Source organism: Hipposideros armiger, unplaced genomic scaffold (assembly GCF_001890085.2).
Source record: "Hipposideros armiger isolate ML-2016 unplaced genomic scaffold, ASM189008v1 scaffold_609, whole genome shotgun sequence".
Classification (NCBI taxonomy): Eukaryota; Metazoa; Chordata; class Mammalia; order Chiroptera; family Hipposideridae; genus Hipposideros; species Hipposideros armiger.
This window is the reverse complement of record NW_017731959.1, coordinates 779,162-801,807: the sequence shown is the minus strand read 5'-3', so window position 1 is coordinate 801,807 and position 22,646 is coordinate 779,162. Positions and strand designations below refer to the sequence as shown.

At 55.8% G+C, this 22,646-nt stretch overlaps 1 protein-coding gene across 1 annotated transcript; it reads right to left on the bottom strand.

Annotated features, from left to right (window-relative positions):
• Positions 1-7,722: 7,722 nt before the first annotated feature.
• Positions 7,723-20,758, bottom strand: ARHGAP33 (Rho GTPase activating protein 33). Its single transcript, XM_019624805.1, has 22 exons — positions 20,620-20,758; positions 18,510-18,607; positions 18,347-18,431; positions 17,910-17,990; positions 17,667-17,804; positions 17,128-17,220; positions 16,400-16,522; positions 16,233-16,310; positions 16,080-16,146; positions 15,937-15,996; positions 15,695-15,847; positions 15,507-15,609; positions 14,179-14,323; positions 14,016-14,098; positions 13,824-13,931; positions 12,334-12,479; positions 11,548-11,701; positions 11,318-11,463; positions 11,164-11,238; positions 9,400-10,074; positions 8,912-9,303; positions 7,723-8,827 (listed from the first exon to the last, which is right to left on the bottom strand). The coding sequence occupies exons 1-22, from the start codon at positions 20,623-20,625 to the stop codon at positions 8,030-8,032; spliced, it is 3,807 nt and encodes a 1,268-aa protein (XP_019480350.1). The 5' UTR covers positions 20,626-20,758; the 3' UTR covers positions 7,723-8,029.
• Between the last annotated feature and the right edge of the window lie 1,888 nt (positions 20,759-22,646).

Below are 22,646 nucleotides of genomic sequence, written 5' to 3'. Positions count from 1 at the left end.
AGCATGGAGGGCGCAGCCAACAGCTCTGTGGAGGACATCACTGTCTCTTCTCGCTGGTCATCTCAGGGCCGTAGGGGTAGTAGTGTTTCTCAGGGGAGGGAGCCTACTGTGCAAGAGCAAATGTGGCAGGAGGTCCACTGATGCGCCTGCGCTTAGGATTCCGCCCCCGCATCGCCAGAGCTAGTGGTCCAGGGTAACGTGGCAGTGGCAGTCATATGGTGAGCACTGTCGGGGCCCAACGGTAGGTGCCAAGCCTCCAGCACTGGGGTCTGGGCCCCAGAACCTTCTTAGAGTTTACTGGGTTCTAAACTCTACACCAGACCCCACCTCCAGCCTGCAGATCCCAACTCTGGGACCACCCCTTTCCTCCTCACTTTTCCTACAGCCCCAAGTCCCACCCCTTTGTCAGAGCCTGGCTCCATTCTGTAGACCCTTCCCCAGACCCACAGATACTGTCCTCAGGCCCCTTCCATTCCTGGTTCCCTTCCTCTGGTCTGTAAACCCCACCCCAGCACAGGGACGCTTCCCTAACCCTCAGCTTGCAGCCCAGCCCTCAGAGCCTCTGTAGCCTGCAGACCCTGCCTTAGGCTGTCCTCCCTTGGACTCCCTCTCACAGCGGGTAGAGCCCAACCCCCTCTCAGGTTCTAACCCTCAGGCCCCTCTTCCTCCAGCCCACAGGTAATCTTCAGACCCTCTTGCCAAGCCTTCCCCTCCCCCCACACTCCTTCCCAGAGCCCAGATCCTATCCCTGTAGCCCTTACACCCCCTCCCCAAGATGGTGCCCAGCCCTCAGACTCCTGACCTGGTATGTAGCTCTCTCTCAGAGCCTACCTGCTTTCTCATTCAGATGTCTCCCTCCAAGTCAGACACCCCCTTGAATCCCCTTCCCTTTCTGACTGCCCGGAGGACTCCCAGCCAGCTGTGTCCTTCTCCTCCTCCTGTCCTCATGAGATGCCTTAGCTGATCCCTGCCCAGGAGCTGACTGAGTCCGGAGACCACGGATGCCCTTCCTGAGCTCTCATTTCTCCGTGGAACGGGGCTTCGTTGCGGATCCAGAAGCCTAGGTGGGCCGTCTGCATCGGCCTTTGCTGCGGGCCCAGGCTGGGGCTTCATTCACCTCCTGGGGAGAGGTAAGGGTTTGGCTGCTGGAACTGCCCGTGGGGGCAAGATCAAGGGGCAGCATGGAAGCTGCAACTTCGGTTGGCCAGTCAACAGTGTTGTACCAGGCACCTACTGTGTGCCAGGCTCTGTTGTCTGTGATGGAGATTTAGGGGTAAACATGACTTTCTGGATCATTGTGAATGAAGTCTACTATGGGAATTTAAGAGAGTGATGAGCATGAGGGAGACACCCTAGAAAGGATGGCCTTTTGCGGGGGGTGGGGGGGGGGTGGGTGATACTTGAGTCTCACAGTATTAGAGCCAATCATGCAAAAAGCTGGGGAAGAGCATTTCAGAAGGATGGAATAGCCAGTGCAAAGACCCAGAAGTCAAAACAAACTGGGTATGTGTAAGTGGCAGCAGGGAGCAAAGGGACCCAGGGAGAGAACCCAAGCTGAAGAGGCAGCAGGTACAGACAGGAAAAGGCCTCAAAAGGAATATGAATTTTGTCCTGTGTGTGATGGGAAACTACAGGAAATTAATATTACCCAATTTATGGCTTCTGTTTTTCATTGATTTTTGTAAATTGATTGTATATCCGGCCACTTTCTGAACTTGCTTAATAGTTGTAATTGTTTGTTGACCCTTTTACTTTTTTATTATCTGCAGATGGTGACAGTTTGGCCTCAGCCCTTCAATCTTCAAACTTTTATGTATGTATGTATGTATGTACGTACGTATGTATGTATGTATGTGTGTATTTATCATAAGGTATTGGCCCAAACTCCCAAACCTTGTTGTCAATGGGCAACTCTTTCTTTGTTCTTGATATTTAAGAAAATGAGCCTATGTTTCTTCATTAAATATTATACTTGCTCTTGGGTTTTGGTTTATAATTTTTATCAATTAAGGACGTTTCCATCTATTCTTAGTTTTCTGAGGTGTTTTTTCCTTAGTAGGTGTTGAATTTTATCAATTGCCTTTTCTGTATCTACTGAGTTTAACATGATTTTTTACCTTTACTCCATGAATGGGTTTTATTACACTGATAGATTTCCTTTTGTGGAACCACCCTTGCTTTCTGGAAATAAATTTAGTTACCCCTTTTACTTTATTTAGAGGTATTGCATATATGATCACAGGTGGAATTGATATATAATTTCATTTTCTGGTTCTGGAAACTCTCATCTGGTTTTGGAATTAAGGTCATACTAGCTTCATAAAATGAGCCCTCCCCTCTTTTTCTGTTTTTGGAATAACTTGTGGAAGAGTATCTGTACATGAAATGAAATGTTTATCATTGTAATACTTATATATATCAAGAAATGATTTGTATTTTAAGATGATCCCTCTGCAGGGATTATTCAAGACAAATGCAGAAAACCAGTTAGAATGTCATTGCAAGAGAGGTGGGCCACTGAGTAAAATAAGATGCAGTGAGTGTGATATTGAGGTTCCTAAGGGACCTCATTTGGAGGGATTTTGTGGCAGAGACCAAGCTGGGTTAGACCAAGTGCATGATTGATTAGCCATGTCTACCAAGGACATAGGAGTGCAAGGACAAGGATGCCATGCATTTGCTCTTCCTGAGGATATGGGATAGGGCCTGGAGGAAGAGGAACTCAGGGATGATAGGCTCAAAGAAATAGGGCTTAAGGCATGTTAGGTGTGGAGATGAGGGCTTGAGAAGGGCGATCTGAGCAGGATGATGGAGAGAGGTAATTGGCAAGGCAATGGAAGCAGAGGTGCAGAGGAGGTTGCTACCTGGATTCTGCTTTTATTTAATTAATTAATTTTTCTTTCTTTCTTTTTTTTTTTTTTTAGCTGAGCCATCCTGCCACCTGTTGGCAGCTCAGCAGCAACTCAGCTCGGGCTGGGAATCGAACCGCTAGTTGCTCAGAGCTCACACTCTTGAGCAAGCTCTTAACCAACTGAGCCACTCGGCCGGCCCTGGATTCTGCTTTTAGATGCAGTGTTCAAAACTAAACTCAAGAGATTTCCTGAAAAAATCCAGAGTTTGCTTTCCTTGAAGATTTGGATGGGACCTGTACATACCCTGAATTAGAGCTGTGTGAAGGCTGCCTGCCCTGAGCAGTGCACGAGGTTCCTGTAAGCCCAAATCCCCATGAAGTCCACTTCCTCTTGGCCCCTGGGTAACTTTGTGTGATTTTGACACCTCTGGGACAGGGGATGGATGTCAGCATGGCTGATAGATATCACCCCTTGTTTCAACTCTCTGGATTTAATGGTGAGCACTGCATTGAGATGGATTCTGAGGCAGAGTCCCCAGCAGCTGGAGGGTGGGGGTTCCAGGACATAGGGATGAAACCTGGGGTCAAGAGTCACCCAGTCAAGGAGGGACTGTGGGAGCTGGGAACTGGCAAAGGTGTTGCCTGGAGTAAAGGGCGGGGACAGTCCAAAGCCTTGGTGCCCCTCAGTTGTCCAGGTAAATGGTGAGAATTCTGCTGGGCAGACGGGACTCTTCCTCTCAATGTTCCTGGGCCACAGCTCTGCCACATAGCCCCTGCTGGCCTTTGGCACCAGCTCCAACCAGTGAGTGAACAGGTAGTGATGCCCTCACATTCCTAGGGCCCTGAGTGTGAGCCCTGGAGAGCCAAAGCTCTCTCCCTCATGAACCCATCCCATCCCCTGATGAGCCTCCTGTCCCCAGTGGCCCCTCTTGTGCTCTCAATTAACTCCTTCTTGTCCTCCAATGCCTATTCCCGTTCTCCTGGTGCCTCCCATGCTCACAGGGATCCTCTCAACCTCTCAAAGACCCCACCAGGTCCCCAAGTGATCCCTCCTATCTTGATATCCACCTACCATGCTCACTCACTCCTTTTATCTCTCAATGCTCCTGTCCTGCCACCGCTTGTCTCTGTTCTGTCCCTTTTCTAATCCATTCCAGTTCTCATTGTTCTGCTGCAGTCGCTGCCTCGATGGCACCACACCTGTGCACGCAGGCACTTTCTCTGGCCACAGCCTGGTGATGCTGCACCTCCTACAGGCAGGGGGTGACCTGCGTCTGCATGACCAGCAGGGTCACACGCATGAACAACAGGGACTGGGCAGAGCAGGATGGTGCCAAGCAGAGCCAGGAGGTGAGCAGTGACCCGGGTGGGGTGGGGACATTGGGGCCAGCAACCCCACCTTACCTCACCCCACATGCCCCCCATCCAGGTGCTGGAGCTGTTACAACTCTGCCGTGCCCACATGTCAGCACTAGTGCATGGCGGTGAGTTGGCACCCACTGTATCCCTGAGCCAATTGCAGGCCAGCTCTGGACACAGCCTGTGTGGCTCCCTGTTCTTGATGCAGCTGGTGCTGGCAGACAGGTAACTGTCCACACTACGAAGCCTGCCCACCCACCACTCCCAGCTACCCCAGACTTACTCTTGGATTGTCCTTTACCCCAGGACACCAAGGCCAGAGAAGATCAGGAGACCCCACCAAATCCCAGCCTTGGGGTTCAGTCAGGTATGCGGGAGAGGTTGGGGGAGCAGGGACCATCCCTGTCCTCTTCACACCTCGTAGTCCTGCTTCCCATCCATAGCTGCGCAGCCTGTGGCCACTGGGGCTGGTAACAGGCATACCCCCCCATTGACCCTAAGGAGCTGCTGTCAGCCCAGGGCGTGCCCGACCATGCCTACAAGAGCAGTTCCCACACACTCATGGCCAAGTGAGAGACAGCCCTCTCACACCCCTGCCTGGCTGTCCAGAAGAGCTCTGGGAAAAGCTCATCTCTCCTGCTCTCCTCATAAGGAAAGCCCCCTTGTCTCAGATGTGCACTTCCTCCCCTCCCTATCTCCAGCCTCCGGTGGAGGGGCCACTCAGTGACCGTGTGGCAGCTGAAGGCACTTGGAACCCAGCCTGATGTGCTGTTGGCTGACCTTCAGCACTGCGGGTACACCACCCCCAGCCTTCTCCCCAGGCCAGCCCAGTCTCCTTCCTGCCCTCCTGACTCTGTTTCATAAACAGAAGAGCAGGGAGTGTGGCAATGGCCATGGTTACAGTCTTCACCTCTGGGCCAGCATCTGGCATGGAATGACCATCACCCCCACTGGAAAGTGGGTACTCAGTTCTGTGTGCTGTGTCTTGTGGGCTGCAGAGAAGAGGTGAGAGTAGGGAGGGATACCACAAATGGGGTACAAACAGGGTGCTGGCTCTCTCATGGCCAGGCTGTGACCCAGCGTCTGTTTCTCTCTTGTCTGGTAGCTGGTATAGATCAGCAGCCCCTGGCACATGGTGATCTGTTTCCAGGGGCAACCCGCACCCCATGCGGGTTGGGGCCTCCTCACGAGTGGCCTGCTCTCCTCTCACTCAGCACCCTGCACCACCCCAACCTGTTGTTGCTGATGGCATGGAGCTCTTTAGCAGACCTGTCGGGCCTGTGCCTTCTCTTCAAGCATGTGTGGCTGGGCTCCGTACTTGTGGTGCTGCAACCCCTGGGGACCGAGTGAGGGGTGGCCCCGCACTGTGCCAGGCTTGCTGCTTGGCTGCCTGCTGGTGCAGGTGCTAGAGGCCCTGCTGTTCCTGCAGGCCCGCTGCCATGCTCATGGTGGCCTTAGCCCACATGTTGTGCAGCTGGTGCAGCCAGGCCTGGCCTGGTGAGCAACCTGGAGCATGGGTGCCCACTGCACCAGTGCTGGCGGCGGCCCAGGTGCCTGCCCAGTGTCGCTGTCTAGCGGCCACTGTCTCACCAGGCTCCCCGGCCTCCACAGGTCTCAGCAGGGCTACCCCTGAGGAGGCCCAGGCCCAGGGCTGCCCCCGCTTCCTGAGCTGTACCCATGGCTGCCACTTGAGCTCATCTGCGGTGATATGCCTGCCACCACCTCAGACCTCGGCAGCTTCTGCATCCTGGCCCAGGAGGTCTTCATTGGTCAGTGAGTTACCCTACACCTTACCCTATTGAGGCACCATGCCCGTTTGGGCCCTCCAGTCATGCTTCTTCACAGGAGTGGGCTGCAAAAGAGGCTCCTGTGGTGAAGGCTCAACTGGAGGCAGGTGAGAGCCCGGCTCTGGACCCCCTGGTGCCAGCCCCCTATCAGGCCTTGGTTCAGGCTGGGCTGGGCCGAGGGCCTGCTAACCGCTGGGGCTGCCTGCAGAATACCCAATACCTGCTGCAGAAAGCCATGGCCCAGATACAGGACAGGTTGGCAGGGGTGGGTGGTAGCCATGGAACCTCGAGCAGGGCCCATGTCGCTACATCCAGTCTCCTTTCCACAGGACTCAGCTCCTGAGGTGAGCTCCCAGGTGTATTAGACCACACTGTGCCCTGCATCCCAGGGTTCTCCACCAGGTTAGAGGGCAAGGAGGGATGGTAGCAGATGCTGGGCACAGCTCAGCTGTACCCCCTCCCCATTCCAACCAATTTGTCTGTTCCCCCAGAGACACTGTACTGTGAGGTGGCTCCGAGCCAAGACTACACCCAGGCCTGTACCCCTTGTGACATCCCTAAGCCCCTTCCCATCCCAGCTAAGAGCCAGGACAGGGATGTGCAGGACCAAGGAAGCTGTGGGACACACTGGTCACCGACACCAGCTCTCTGTCATCGCTCTCTGCAGGCCCTGGAGACTCCTGAGATCACAGGACACAGCAGAGTCCAGAGGGGCCGAGTCTGGGAGTCGGCCAGCAGCTTGACTCCAGCCAACAGCCCCAGTCCCAGCACTCGCCTCTGCCCAGGCCACAGCCCCACAACTGGGGTCGGCCTGCACCGCTGCCTGGAGCCAAGTTCAACAGGATGGATACCCTGAGCCCTGTGTGACCATCCAGTCCCTAACCTGTGATCCCTCCCCCCATTGTTACCAACCCCAATTTCCCTGGCTGTCTCTCCTCCTACCAGGGACCCCCATGGGACCTCAACTGTCCCCTCACTGACCTGTGACCCCTGACCAGCTCTGATTCTCCCAGGGTCCTGCCCTGTACTCCAGCCTTCAGGACTCAGCCTCCCTGCTGGGGAGCCAGGGCTCTGTGTTCTCAGCCAAGACCCCCGCCTTGCAGAGGCTGCGGTGGCACACACAGGGCCGCCCTGCTGGACCCCCAGCCCCGGGGGCCCACCTCTGGCCTGCTGACCTATAGGGAGGCTTCCTACCCTGGAGGCTGCAGGATTCCTACCCAGGGCAGGTTAAACACAAGCCCCAAGCCCATCTCCCGCCCCCATCCCCCACCCAGGCCCTTCCTGAACTCCATGGCCACCAGGTGGCAGCTTCAGCCTTTTTCCCTGCTGGCGGCTAGCTCTGAACTGATCACAGGTCCCTTCCCCAGCACACAGAAGTGAGAAATGGGCCCTGGTGGGAGGACCTCTGGGCCCCTTCCTCATCCCTGAGGTAACCTCGGTCCAGCCCTACTCCACTACTCCCCAGGGTGGATCTGCTGGAGGAGATCACAGCAGAGCTGCAAGGTGGATGCCACCTTGGAAACAGGCCCAGCCTTGACCCTACTCCTGACTCAGATTCTTAGGGCTCCCATGGCCTCCTCTGCAGATAGCTCCCCTCAGAGCTTCCCAAGAGAGACTCCCCACTCAGCACCTCCTGAAATGCTAAAATGAAATAAAATGATAAAGCAACTCATCTGTCTCTGCCTCTTTGTTCACTGAGCCTTGCTCCAGCACTACACTAGCAGCCACATTTTCACATTTTTATTCATTAATTTTGTCAGATGGTTTAGTGGGGTATGTGGGGGGAGATAGTCAGGAGCTGTTCCCCCACGCCCTGTGCACAGGTCAGGACATGCTGGGGGGATGGGTGTGCCCCTCAGCCCAGGGTAGGGAAGCCATGATAACAGGTTAGGGACCCACATCAGAAGCAAGTTACAAAGTTAGAAACCTGGGGTAGGGGTCAGAAGCTCAAGAAAATACAAAATAAGGGATTGGGTTGGTCCAAGATCAGGGAGAGAGAAGGGAAGGGAGGAAGGTGTCTCCCAGCTCTGGCTCAGCAGTAGCTTCGAGTCTGGCCCTCAGAGTGCAGGGACCAGCTGGGAGTGGGGTAGGGGGGTGGGGGACCAGCCCCCTCCCTTCCTTGCCCCCCATTCCTGTACAAGCTCCCTCGGTGGTGCTCACCACCCCTCCCATAGGCTGGTGGGGCTGCCCTGTAGAACAGGAGAGGCTCGGGAGGGCCCCAGGGCCCAGGCACCCTGTGAGGGGTGTGGGGGCCCCAAGGGGCCCGCTGTTTCTGAGGGAGGTGGGGGGCTGGGGGGCCAGGATCTGAATGGCTACGGGGATGGGCAGGAGGGGAGGAGGAGCTGGAAGAGGCAGGTGAGGGACCCCTGGGCCCCAGGGCTAGGTTGACATAGAGGGGCTCAGGCTGGGTGGAACGCCGGGCAGGGTGCTGAGGGGCCGAGTAGCCCAGGTGGTTATGGGGAAAGGAGGAGGGCGGGGGTGGGTAGCTGAGCAGGAAGTCAGGGGACCTGTGGAGTGGTGGCGACTGGCCAAGCATGCCATACGAGGCGTTGAGCCTATCTGGGGGCATGGAGCGAAAGGGACTCCAGGACCGGGTGGGGCCAGAGCAGTGGGACCCATCACCTGCCTTGATCTCATAGTACAGGTTCTCTCCCCTGTCGAGTGGTGCGGGCGGACCCAAGGGACTCCTCCAGACTGGGACTGGCGAGCTGGGCTGGAAGGGTGGGGAGGCCAGGGGGTACAAGCCTGGTTTGGGGACCCCAAGAAAGGGTGGCAGGCACTCTCGGGGTGCTGAAGAGAAGCAGCCAGGGGTTCTCACAGAAGCAGGAACCTGTGAGGAGACAGAACACAGGAACTGGGCTGACGTCTCTGGCACATGCCTTCAGCCCCCACCTGTCCTGAGCTGGGCACTGACCTGGGCAGGGCCTCTGCGTCCCCTCCTTGAGATCCCCGTGGGCCGCTGGCTCCTCACCAGGCTCCCATCATTTTGTTGTCTTGGTAGGGAGGGTGGGGGTCCTGGAGCCCAGGCACCCGGGTGGGCTAGGGAATTAGCGGGTGGTCCACTCCCTGAGGACCCCGGGGGCTTACAGCCCACCTCCAGGGACAGTGAGTGGCAGAAAGCAGAGTAGGGAGCAGATGGGGTGCTCCCATGTTCCTGTTGGTTCTGTCTCTGGGCCACCTGCTGAGCCCGCTCAGCCAGGGCCAGGGCCATGAGGCGTGCTGGGTTCTTCGGGGGTGGAGGCGGGGCTCCCCCAGGGCGCAGAAGGGATAGGGGTGGGGGAAGCACCGGTGAGTCCATTCCAGGCCCTGCACAGAGAGGAACGGGAAGCGGTGTCAGCCAGGTCTTGGGCACAGCCTCAGAGTCTGTGAGGGTGAGGGAGGGGTGGGCTGAGTAGGACTCACCTTGCTGGCCTTGGGCTCCCCGGGGACCTGGTAGTGCCAGCTTGCTGCAGATTTCCTGTTGGCAGGTGTCACTCATTTGGGCTTCAGTTCCATGCAGCAGCAGGGGGATGAGATGGGGGCGCAGGCCTGGGCTGGGGCTGAGGGCTGGCGTTGGGGTGACTGAGGCAGGTGTTCCCCCAGCCCCCAGCAGCTCCAGGACAGCAGGTGGCACTGATACAGCCAAGGGCTCTGAGATGTCCAGGGCAGTGGGCGAGGCAGGGCTGGTGGGCCCACGGGGCGAGAGGGCTTGGGGGGTCGCCCTGGGTGGGAAGGCAGAAGCAGAGGCTGGGGGGGCTGGGCTGGCAGGAGGTGCAGGGTCCCCTGGGGTGGGACTGCTGCAGCGAAAGGTAAGGGGATCAAAGTCAAGCCCTCGGAGCCCCTCTAGGCAGCGGGGTGGGCTGAAGTCCAGCTCATCACCATCATCTAGCCAGGCTGACGTTCGGTGTGAGGGGGAACCGGAGAGTGCCCCCAGCGCAGCCGCTGAGGACTCGGAGGACTCGGAGGATTTGGAGGTCTCAGACGACTCAGAGGACGAGGACGAGGACAGGCTCTCACAGGAGCCAGCGGGTGCCGGGCCCACAGGGAAAGCATCACTGCTAGAGTGGGGTCGTCGTAGCCTGTGCAGCCTCTGGAGGCCTGGAAGGGTGGCGGTGGGGGTCCGTTAGGGGTCGGGGCTCAGAACTTTACATACCCTTACATCAGTGCGAATAGAGCACATAACCCAGGAAGTTGGGGGAACAACCTGCAGAGACACTTCCCTGGATAGGGCCACAATGGCTGCGAACCTGGAGAGAGCTGCTCAGACTCACGGTGATAAAGGAAACGAATGGCAAGTCCACGAGGAGAACCATTCCAGACCCAAAGGCCAGAATGAAGTCTGACAACCCCACAGGTTGTGAGCATGAGACCAACAGGATCTCAAACAAGGCTGCTGGGAGCACAGACGGGGGCAAGCACGTTTGGAAAACAACTGGGCCTTGTCTTGCTCAGCTGAACACGAGCATACCCTAGAGTATGCGCTGCCACTCCTGGGTATGTGTATAGCTTTCAGGAGTGTGGGCATGGCAGGGAGTGCTCCTAAGAGCCCCCAAATCCATCAGGAGTAGGATGGACAAGCAACTCCCGATGGGATATCCACATGGAAGAGTAGGGAGCAGCAGAGAAGAGTGAGCCCGAGCTACACCTGACAACACGGAGGGTAGTCTGCAATGCAGTGGTGACCGTCAAGTTCCACATATGGCATGATACCCCCTTTCTTATGATACATTTAATTAAAGTTTCAAAATGACTAGAAGTGTGCAGTATGTTATTTACGCATATACCTGTACATGACAAAACCTTAAAAATAAGGGGATGATGACCATCAAATCAGAAGGATGCCTCTGGTGGGAGGGGTAGCAGGTAGGGGAGGGGAGGAGCTTACAGGTAAAGTAGTGGGGCTCTTTTAGCTCTGGCCAATGAGTTCATGGATGTTCATTATATATTTAGAGTTATTCAAAAGGAATGAATAAAAGACTTATTTAAAAGGATCCTGTATGGACCAATGATCACAGTGTGTCATGAACCAAGGCTGATGTTTTATCCAACTCATTGTACCTCACGTCCAGATTAAAAACTAAAAAAAACCCCAAGACCCCTAAATTTGAAGTATAGCATTTAGAGGCCAGCTCAGGGCCCCAACCCTTCCCAGATCCCTGGGCACAGGCCAGGCCACTGTGAGCTCACCAGCCCCGCTGGCCTGCGATGATAGAGACTCCTCACTCTTGGCAGATCTAAGTGTGACTGTGTCAGGTCGGCTGCCTGCAAGGAGAGGTAGAAGAATCGCAGGGGCCATCCAGCGTGCCTCCCCCACCACCATGCCAACTGCCCAACTTCTGACCTGAAGGCTGTGGTGGGGTGCGTGTGCCCCCCAGCCAGGGAAGAGGCTTCTTTCGGGGGATGCTGGGGCCCCGTCCCAATGCAAAGAAGGTCTTCCAGCTGCTACCTCCTGGCTTCCGCTGTTTCTCGCCTCTCTCCCCTTTCCTCCTGGGGTTTGGGTGAGACACAGGAGGCAGTCTGAGGAGCTGGGGCCTCCGAGCTAGCCCCTCCTCTCCCTGGCATTCCACTCACCTTTCCACAGGTGAGGCTGAGGCCTTGGGAGCTGTGGACTCAGTAGGTGTCCCCAGCCGGCCCTGGGTGCGAGCCTGGGCTTCCTCCAGCGTCAGCAGGCGAGTGGAGGGGCCGCTGCCCGCAAGGGACTTGGGCCTGGGGAGGAGGCAGCGGCCTGGGGAGTTGGGAAAGTTGGCAGCCATCAGCCCAAGGACCATTCAAGGCCACAGGCAAAGCCAAGCGCTACAGCCCAAGCCCCGGCCCCAAAGCGTGCCCCCCGGGCTGGCAAGGCAGGGGACCAGAGAGGATCAGGCGGGAATGGGTGGGCAGCAGGCAGGTGAGGAGGAGGAATGAGGCAGAACCAGCTGATGAGGCAGCTCCCAGCAGCTAGCGAGGGCAGCAGCTCTGGCTTCAGTTACCTCGGGCCAGAGGGCCCTCCGATGTGCTGAATCCTGACTGGGCTGGGGTCCGGGGCAGGGCAGGGAGTCTGGGTGGGGCCGGGGCAGGGTCAAGTCTGGGGACCTCCCACCTCCTCCCAGGTGGACCCCTGGCCCCAAGTGCCCCCAGGAGCTACAAGGGGTGAAAGAAGAACGATGTCCGGGCCAGGAAGTGGGGATCCCGAGCGTAGGAGCTGAAATGAGAAGGGTGGGGAGGGGAGGGAGAGGCCGGGGCGGGGTCCTCAAATAGCCTGGAGGGAGGTCCAGCTTCAGTGGGTAGGGACAGGGCTGGGAGCCCACCTGCCCTCCCACTGCGGCCCTGACAACGAGGAGGCAGTAGCCAGGACATCAGGTGGTGAGATGAGCATACCTGCAGGGTCGAGGCCAGCAGAGGTGAAAGTGTCACTGAATAGGACATCCACATGGGTGAGCAGGAATTCCACCACCACTGACTGCACACGCACCTCCCGGAAGGCCGCTGCTCCGCCGAGCCCCACTGACTCCAGCTCCATGGACCTGGATGAGAGGAGGCAGAGGGAGGCCAGGTGCCTTGAGCCACCGCTGGGGAATTCTGGCTAGGTAAGGTGGGGAGCCGACGGAAGCAATGACTGTCATTCAACACCTCTGACCTTATCAAATTGATCACATTTAGAACTGAGTTTTCAACCTTTGCCCAAACCTTCCCCATCTCAGTCACTGCAGTCCTTTAGTGGTTCTGGCCAGAAACCTTGGACTTGTCCTTGACCCCTCTCTTTCCCTCACATCCCCTGCTCCAATCTGCTCGCAAACCCTATGAACTCCACCCACAAAATCTGTCTGGAATCTAAATTCTTCTCCCCTCTGCTGCTCCACCCTGGCCCACCCTCCATCTTCTCCCTCTTACACCTCACTGCCATCTCCTTCCTGGTCTCTTGCTCCCATCCCCACTTCCACAGTCTGCTTCCCATGCACAGCTGAAGGAAGCCTGCAAAGACCTGAGTCAGGTCCAGGCGCTCCCAGCTCAGAGCACCTCACTCCTGGTAAAAGCAAAATCCTCATAATGACCCACAACCCATCAGTCACTCCTCTATCTGGTCCCCCACCACCTCTCTGACCTCATCATCTCCTTCCCCTCAGCCACTCACTCAACTCACTCACTCACTCAGCTCCAGCCACACTGGCCTCCCTGAACCAGCCCCAGGGCTTCTGCACTTGCTGTTGCCTTTGCCTGGTTTGCTCCTCCCCAGATAGCCACATGGGTCCCCCCTCCCTCACCTTCTCCAGGGCTTGACTCAGATGGCACCTTCTCAGTGGAGTCTTCCCTGTCCACCTTACTTAAATACAAACCTGTACTCCAGTCTGTCTTTTCTTTTTTACCATAGTTCTTATACCCACCATAGGATGTACCTCCTATTTTATTTAGGACAGAGAGCTTGCCTATCTTGGTCACCATCAAATCCTCTGAGGCTTACCCTGCTGATGGTCACAGAAGACTTCTTACTGAAGCCTTCCTTGCCACTCTACCGAAACATTCCAGGATGCCATGACCCTGAGCACCCCCCTCCCCTGCTTCGTAGTCCTTCTCCTCGCCACTCACCACTATCAGACCATACTCTGTATTTTCTTGTTGATGGTTCATTGTCCACCTCCCCCATGAGAATGTGAGCCCAAGAGCCCGGGATCTTGCTCACTACTCTGTCCCCAGTGCTGAGAGCAGCGGATGGCACACTGAAGGTACATAATAAATATATGTTGAATGAAATGAACAAGGGAACAAAAGTTGGGTGGGTTCCTGGGATGGGGGTAAGGGTGGGGGGAAGACTTTGGGTTCAGCCCATGGGAGGGAGCTGGGGGTGACAGGATGGTGAGCTGCCATCTTACCGTAGCAGGTTGGGCGCCCAGACGATGGCCAGGTTGCGGGCATGCATGCTGGTGTTGGCACTGTGTCTTGCCATGCGGGCCAAGTGCCTCAGCAGGTATTCCAGAGTCCTGGGAGTAGGAGTAGAGGGGGACACCTGAGCCTCAACTCCCTTGGGAGCCCACCACAGCCCTTCCCTGTCCCTTCTGGTTTACCTGTAGTGCGGTGGGGGCAGCTGCTGGATGACGTCATGGACGCGCACCAGGCGTTCCTCCTCCCCAGGCACTGACATGGCCTCCTGAAATTGTGCACGGGTGTGATGGGGTCTGGGTCCAATGCATCCCAGCACCCTCCAACCTTGCCAGCTCCCTTACTCACACTGAACTTCCCGTAGAGCTGATATGTGAGCAAGGGGTTGGGCAGCTCTCGGAAGTAGAGCTTGCAGAGGGAGGACACACTGTGGATGTCTTGCAGGAAGGCGGGGCCAGAGAGCTCAGGGATCCTCTCACTGTCAAACTCATGCCTAGGGCCACCAGGGCAAGGAGAAGGAAGACTGGGTCAGAGCTGGCATACTGGGCTGAGCCCTCCCTGCCCCACCCTCACTGTCCACAGATGGATGCAACCCTCTTCCTGTGCTGGGTTCTTCAGAGGCAGAGCCTTACTGGACCTGTAACAACCCTGTGTACCAAAGACAAGTGTGTCCCATTTCACAGAGGACACTAAGGCTCAGGTGGCAGGTGCCCCTGCCTATAGCCACCCAAGGCTATCTGACTCCAGAGCATATCCCTGCACCTTACACCAAGTTGTGCCATTCTCTTGGCTTCCAGGTCACCGGAAATCCCAGCAGCCACCTACTCACAACTGTCTGGTGGTGTCTCACTGCTCAAGGGTCAAGCTCAATGAACGTGACCTCATGCTGCACCTCTCGCTGACCCCAGGCTCTGTGCTCTTACTTCGTAGTCCCGTTAGCCTCAATGCTCGTGCCTCCCTGCTTCCCACCTCGTAAACTGTCGTGCACACTGTCCCTCCTTGGCTTAGAATGCTCCTGTGGGTCCGCCCTCATTCTATGTAAAAGCCAAAATCCTAACAGTCATCAAAAAGGCCTTGCACACTTTGCCCCTAATTACTTCTCAGACATCAATCATCTCCTGCTGCTTTCCTTTTTGGTCTGGCTGTTCCCTCCACCACCAATGCTTTTCCCAGGATAAACCCATGGCATGCTCACTCCCTCGCGTGGTCCAGAGGGAGCTCTCCCTCAGGAGGCCTTCTCTGTCCACCTCATTTAAAACTGCAATACCCCTCCTGGGTTTATTGTGATCCTCCTTACCCCTTAATCTCTTGTTCTTCACAGCACTTGTCACCTACTAGTAAACTCTCTCATTTCTTTGTTTCTCGTTCCCTCCAGCATGTGAGAGCCCCATGAGCGTGGGAGTCTCTAGTTGTCTCATTCACAACTGTGTCCTCAGCATGAGGCAGGTGCTAAATGAAGGTGATCCTTCTGCTTCCAGTGCTCTCACCTCTCAGGCCTCAGCTGGGGTGTCACTTCCTCAAAGAAGCTCTGCCTGCCTCCAGCCCTGGTCCAACCCTGTTCTATGCCCTCCTAACTCCCAAGAACCCTGTGTCCCCAGCCCAAGGCACAGGGCCTGGACTACAGATGATACTCAGTAAAAATTTGTGGAGGGAAGGGGTTGACGAAAGGCCCTCACCGTAGCCTCTGGATATTGGATGACACGCCTGAGAGCCGGTAGATTCCATCCACCACCCCGTGGGCCTCAATGAACTCAGAGCAGCAGCGAAGTACCTGGGGCACTGGGAGAAAGCACTGGGGTCAGGGCTGGGGAAGTTGCATCCTGGATAGGAGGGATGGACTGGGTGGGTGGGGCCTGGGCCTCACCGTCCTGGCCCGAGTTGCTGAGGTGCTCTCCAAGGTCACAGCCAAACACCCTCTGCCGCAGGATGCCCCGCTGTCGCAGCCGTTGCCGAGAAGGGCGGGAGCGCATGAAGGTGCGCAGGAGGCCAGCCAGCTTCCCACGTGGCCGGGGCACGGCTGTGGGGGGAAAGGCAGACCACACAGGGTCAGTGCAGCCACCAGTCTAATGGGGTAGGGGGCAGGGGCCTGCCCCTTGTTTCTATTACCTGAGGTCAGAGAGGAGACACCCTGGGGAGCTGGGACACCACATGGGGGCCCATCTGCATCTGTGGGGTGAATGATGGGTGAAAAGGATGAACAGCAGACAAAGGATGCGGGAAGGCCTCCCCTCTTTGCCCCTGGCACTTACCCCCCTTGAGTCCTGGACTGGGCCGCTCTGTAAAAAGCTCCACACATTCGCTGGGGAAGAAACCGACCTGAGGAGGGTTCAGGGTCAGTGCCTGGGCCTTCCTAGCTTGGTGTGGTGCCCTAGCCTTACCTGTCCACCCCAAGCCAGGCTCACCTGGAAGCCTCGCTTGCCCCGCCACCAGCTCCGATCCTCTGTGGGCGGCATGTCGATTACTGAGACAATGTCTCCCACCTGGGAGTGGGCAGATGAGAGGCGGGAGGGTCAGGAGCGGCTGGGAAGTGGGGAGTCCAGCTTTGGAGTCTGCTCCCCCACTGCCTCACCTCAAAGGACAGCTCGTCTGGTGCTTGGGCTGTGTACCGTTTCACCACATGGGCAGCGGCCACCGCAGGGATATTGAGAGAGGCCTCCTCACTCAGGAGCAGTCGCCGGCCATGATTGTCCAGCTGAAATGGAGTGGGAATGTGGCAGAGAAAGGCCAGAAGGTGATAATAAAGGCAGAGAAAGTTCCTCCATATGGACCCACTTGTCCCCTAAGAACCCCAGTCACTCAGAGCTATAGGTCAAAGACCTAAATTCATGCCCCTTCCAAAACAAAGCCCCTTCCTTCCCGTCTCACGTCCCAGGGCTCCCCTGCCCTGAATCCCTCCTGACATAGTCCTACACCCCCAGCCTCAATAGCAGATGCTGCACATCTGCTATCTAAAAAGCTGCTGGGTTAAGTCACTCGTAAGCAAGTGTTCTGTTACAGCCAAACCTATTTCTAGCTGATATACCTTGAAATCCTCACATCCCCAACCCTCACAGCCCAACACCTGCTAACACACACACACACACACACACACACACACACACACACACACACACACACGCGCGCGCGCGCGTGCTCATTCTCTCTCACAGGCATGCGCCCACACAGACCCTGAAATACCAGTGCCTCCTCCACTCTGGCTTGTTTCTTTCCTGTGCCCACACACACTTCCAGGCTGGTTCTTGCTACTCAGACATCCCCCACTCACTCCCAACTCCAAGCCCTGCTGCCTGGGCCCACCTCCATCCAGGTGAGCACAGGCCCACAGTTGAGATTACTGTCCACCAGTCCTGACAGGGTCTCCAGGTATTGCAGCAGCAGTGGCACCAGCATCTGTGGGCAGGTTATCAGGGAGGGCTCTTGTGAGAAGACCCCGAGAGAACCTACTGCTCTCCTATACTGCCCTAGATCACCTCTGGGCAGGATGAAAATTCAACCCAAATGCATGGATTCTGCTCTTGTGTCAAGTACTAAAATATTGTCATATCAGTTCATAAATAGGTTATGCCAAACTCTTATGTGCCCCCATTGGTCTGGCCATGTTGACCCTCCCATGGAGCCCCCCCGAACTCCCCATGATCCTAAAATTCAAGGGAGCCTCCAGAACCCTGCTGCAGTTCTAAGGCCTCTCCATTCTGGGCTTCTCCATTCTGATTGGCTGGGACTCATGTCAAACTCGTGTTTGAATATTTATGTATCCCCCTGCCTTAATGGCTTTCCACATCGCTGATGAGGACACACCATGGCTGAGGCAGGGGCTGGGACAACAAGTCAGTTACCTGGGCAGCCCTGGCACCCTCTGGGGGTGGGGGAAGCTCTGGGAGACAGGAAAACCTCCGGTCAAATATGCACCGGTGGAGGTGGGCATCCAGGGAACGGAAGTCATCATAACTGCGGAGAACTGGCCAGGAACGGCCCTGTGGGAGCAGGAAGGACAGAAGGAAGCAGTGGGCCCATTACACTGAGCTGAGAACTATGGCGACCAGTCTGCCAGGCTAGGTGAAAGGCAGGGATGGCCTCACCTGACAGGTCACCTGCACTCCAAACATCAGCTCATTCTCCCCAGAGAAGCTGGGGCCCTCACGCCCTGGAGATAGGAGGAGCTGTAGAGGGAAAGAAAGGCCCAGGTGAGGGCCTCACTTTTGTTCCAGTCCTGACCCCTTCAGGTTGGCACTATTTAGGTATGGGCTGTGTTCCCCCAGGGCAGGGCCTGGGGATATGTCAGTCAGAGTACAGGGTCCTGGCACAGAGTATACAGCTAACAAAAAGTTGCTGCTAAATGAATAAAGAAATAAATGAATGAATAAACAACTCTCCCCTTCTGCCTTGCAACTCCTGACACTGACTGATCAGATGGGGAGCAGCCAGTACCAAGGACAGGTCTCAGGAGTAGGGTGGCTGATATTGTCTCAAGATTGGGTGGGTTCTCACCTTCCCACCTGGGTGCAAACCCTCATACCTGAATGTGGCCAAAGTCAACATTCTCATAATGGAAATGGGCACAGTCAGCCAGCCGGGGGAAGGGACCTCGAGGAGCAGAGAGCCTGGGGGACAGATGACACATCACTAGTGGCTCCTGTGCTTGGCACCCTCCTAAACTGAGCCTTTCCCTCACCTCTCACCTCTTCCCAGGCTTCCCCTTCACACTGGGCCCCCCAGTGGGGGGCAGGGGCTGCACTGAGCCCTCCCCTGGGCCATCCAGGCTGTCAGTGCTTCGAGCCTGTAGAACAGAAAGAAGAATCAGAGGCCCCCAGGGATGGGAGCAGAGAGACAAGGGGAGCATTGTTATTTGCCAGCCTGGGCCTAGAGGCCTGAATCACTCCACACACTGCCATTAGCATGGAGTAGCAGGGTAGGTCAGGGGGAGGTGAAGGCCGGGCTGAGGATAGGCCTTCTTCTTCCTGCGTGGACGGGTGGGGAACTGGAAGAGCTGGGGCAGAGGGTGAGGCAGGGAGAGAGCATGCTGGTACCATCTCTCCAGGTTTAAACCCCTCCTGTAGCCCCTGGAGTACATAGTCATCTGCCGATTGTGCCTCTCCACATCTCTCATTTATGTCTGGACAACCACAACTCCCATTTTATCGGCTTTCCTGCTTCCAACCTCTACCCTCCTGCTGGCTTCTTCACAGCAAGCGCCAGTATAATTTCACACAACACAAATCTGCCTCTGTCTCTCCATTGATCATGAACCTTCAATGGCTCCCTGTTGTCTTCAAGATAAAGTCTGAATTCTCAGATCTCTGTTTACCTCTCCATTCTCATCTCTCCCCATTGCCTCCACTTTCAGAGTTCTCAAATTTCTAAGAGTCCAACAAAAGCACCATCTTCTCATTTCCTTCTAGGCCTTTGCAAAGGCTGTTCTCTCTGCATGGAACACTCTTCCTCATTCTTTCACTAGGTTCACTTCTCCGCATCCCTCAGGTCTCAACTCTCATGTTTTCTCCTCTCCAAAGTCCTCCCTGACCCTTCAGGTTGTGTCAGGCACCTATTCCTGATTCCCCATCCCCTGAGGTTCCCCCATCCCAGGTTTGACAACTATGCCTGGGCTTCCTACATCACAGCACTCTGAGATGTCACTGTCTGGTGACACGTTCATCTCCTACACTGGACCGTGATCTCTCTAGAATCAGGGCCTGGAGCTGAGCCCCCAGATCCCCAGCATGGTCCCGCACAAAGGTGGGCACAGAATTGGTACTTCTCACAAGTATGGTTGTGCCTGATTCCTCACTGGGTCCCAATGCCCACTGTCAGCCCAGTTGCACAGCAGGGCCTGGTAAAATCTGATGAATAAATTAACCAGCTACCAGATGGGGACTCCCCAGACTGGGCTCTAGCTTCTTCCTCCTTTATATCCCTGCAACCCCAAGTACATCCTTGGGTCTCATCCTCCGGTCTGTCACCCCTCCAGCTCATGCTCCCCAAGGCAGGATGGGATCGGACTCTCTCAGTGCCTGGAGCATAGGGTCTGCAAAGAGGTCTCGGTGAATGTCTGTTAAGCGAGCAAATGAGGGAATGAATGGATGAATGAGCAGAAGCAGCATGGTGGGAGAGGGACACGGTGGTGGGGGAGGATGAGGACAAGAAGATGGGGAGAACCCAAGGATCAAGCGGGAGGTACAGTTTGGGTTTCGGGCTGGGGTGGAGTAAGGGGGAGGGGAGCAGCTGAAGAGGCTGAGGTAAAGGTTCAGGATGATGTGGGGTAGCGGAGGGTTGGTTGAGAGGGACTGGGATGGGGTGAGAATGATGAGGAGAAGAAAAGGGTCAGGCTGAGGATGGAGCTGAGTGGGGGTGGGGCTTGAGAATGAGAAAGGGGATGGTGGCAGGAGGAGGAGGGGGCTAGGCCAAGAAAGGGTGGAGGTTGGGGTGAGGACGCTGAGGATGGCTCTGGGATGGGGGCTGGCGAGGACCCAGAGAGCATCAGCAGGCCCCTGCAGGGGCCACTTAAGGGATGCTGGTTCCTTCTCTGGACCAGCCCCTCCTCCTCCCAAGTCCAAGTCTTCGGCCACTGTCACCCCCATCCAGGGCGTGGAAAGGGACGCACGCTGAGAGGGCGGGGCCGGGGTAAGGGCAAGGGCCCTGGAATCGGGCCGGGGTACAAGGCGGACCGCGACAAGGGGTGAGGGGCGGCGCAGGCCTCGGGCTCGGGCGGGGCCGGGGGCGGGGCGCGTGGGGCGGGGCCGCGCACGGACATACTGCCACGCGGACGGACTGACGGCCGCGTGGGCCCCTCACCACCATGGTCGCGTGGCCTCCTCAGGCGCTGGCCGCGCTGGACTCCTCGATCGTCGTCCTCGTCGCCGATGCCGCCGCCATGGCGACACAAAGGGGAGGGCGCGAGCCGCGCGCTGGCGGCTGCAGGCTCCGCCCCTAACGGCTGCCGGTGGCTCAGGCGCGCGCCCCAAGGTGGCGGGGGCAGTGGGGACGCGGCGCCGCTTTTCATTGGCTCCACTCTTGGCCTCAGGAAGATGCCCCGCCCACCTGGCAGCTTTTTATTGGCTTCTGCTTGGGTCCCAACCCTGGCTCGGTCTCTTCGGTCCCGCCCCGAGAAGTTTGACAGCGCCGCGCCCATGACTGTTTTTCATTGGCTGTTATTCCCCTCCTGAGACACACTCCCCATTTTTTTATGATTTGCTTCTAATACTTCTAACACTAAGCAATGGGCCCTCCCCTTAGTCTATTCTCAGTGACCGCTCCTCTGACCGCTCCTAATTAGATCCTCCCATGAGCCCAGGGCTTTTCTGCATGCATCCCCATGCAGCTTTTCAGCGTCTCAATCCTCTAGCCCCACTTTGTCAGTCCTGACCCTGGCCCTGCCCACAGAAAACTGACATTCGTCGATAGACAGTTTCCACTGGCTCAGATGCCTTGCCTGGAACATAACGCTAGGTCCTCTGCAACTTGGCCTCGCCCTACCCAAGGGATATTTTCCTTGCCTTCTCTACTGTCTAGTACAGGCCCCAGCCTTGACTCCTTTTTCCTAGGAATGAGTTTAGCCCACAATGCCAGAACATGACCATGCCTCCCATAAGGCCAGTCCCAATCATTCCCATCGCTGACTGAGCCAGGCTCAGAAAACACTGTGTAACAACGCCGTTTCCAAGGGGACTCTCCCATTGGTCATGCCCTCAACAAGGCTCTCACCTTAGAAAGTACATCTTTGATCCATGCATTCAAAAACTCTGATCACTTAATTTGTGGATACATCAGTAACCAAAATAGGGGAAATATACCCTGCCCACATGGAACTCAAAAGCTAACGGGAGAAAACAATGAAATAAATATTTTTAAATATGCAATATTAGAAGGTGATTAAGTTCAATGGATAAAAATTAAGCAGAGATTGGGGAAGGGGAGTGCTGGGGGTCAGTTTAGTTACTGATTTTGATTTATTGAACTTGCAGACCTCACTCCCAACATAGGTATTTCCCGCATGTTTCCTCTCCCTCTACCTGGAGTATACCCCCCACCCCCCACCCCTTCAACTTCTGTGGTGGCTACAAATTTTTTGGCACTCCTCTCATGAAAAGGTGGAGTCGATGTTCCCTCCCCTTTGAATCTGAGCAAGATTGTGACGTCAACCCATAGATAATAGTGGAATGGACACTATAGGATTTCCAAGGCTAGGTAGTAAAAGGCAATGCAGCTTCCTTCTTGTCTACTGGAATGACTAGGTCTAAGAGTTGTTGAGGCATCATGTAAGAAATGCAACTATGCTGAGGTAGTCATGCTCTGAGAAAGCTCAAGTCACATGAAAATCATGTGTAGGCACTGTAATCCATAGTTCCAGCTCGTCATCTGAGCCCTGGTGCCAGACTTGTGTGTAAAGAAGCCCGAGTCCATGCCCAGCTGCTGAGTCACCTTTGAGTCTTCCCAGTTGAATCCCTAGACACCATGAATCAGAGACAAATTGTCCCGAACTGTGTCCTGTCCAAATTTCTGACTCACAGAATCCATAAGCATAATAAAATGATTGTTTTATGCCACTGAGTTTTGGGGGTGGCTTATAACCCAGCAATAGTAATTGGGATGGCCCTTTGTCAACTAGTTAATTCCTACCTGTCTCAGTTTAAATGTAACTTCCTTGGGGATCCTTTTAGGCCCTACTCACCCCTCAATTAGGTCAGGTTCTTTTATTTCTCTTTATAGCTAAACATCTATTTCCTTCTTGTTGGTTTCATTTAAATGTATGGTTTGTTCAAAAAGCCTGAAAACAAATATTTACCATGTCTGTGTCATACAGAAGCTACTTTTTAAAGAAA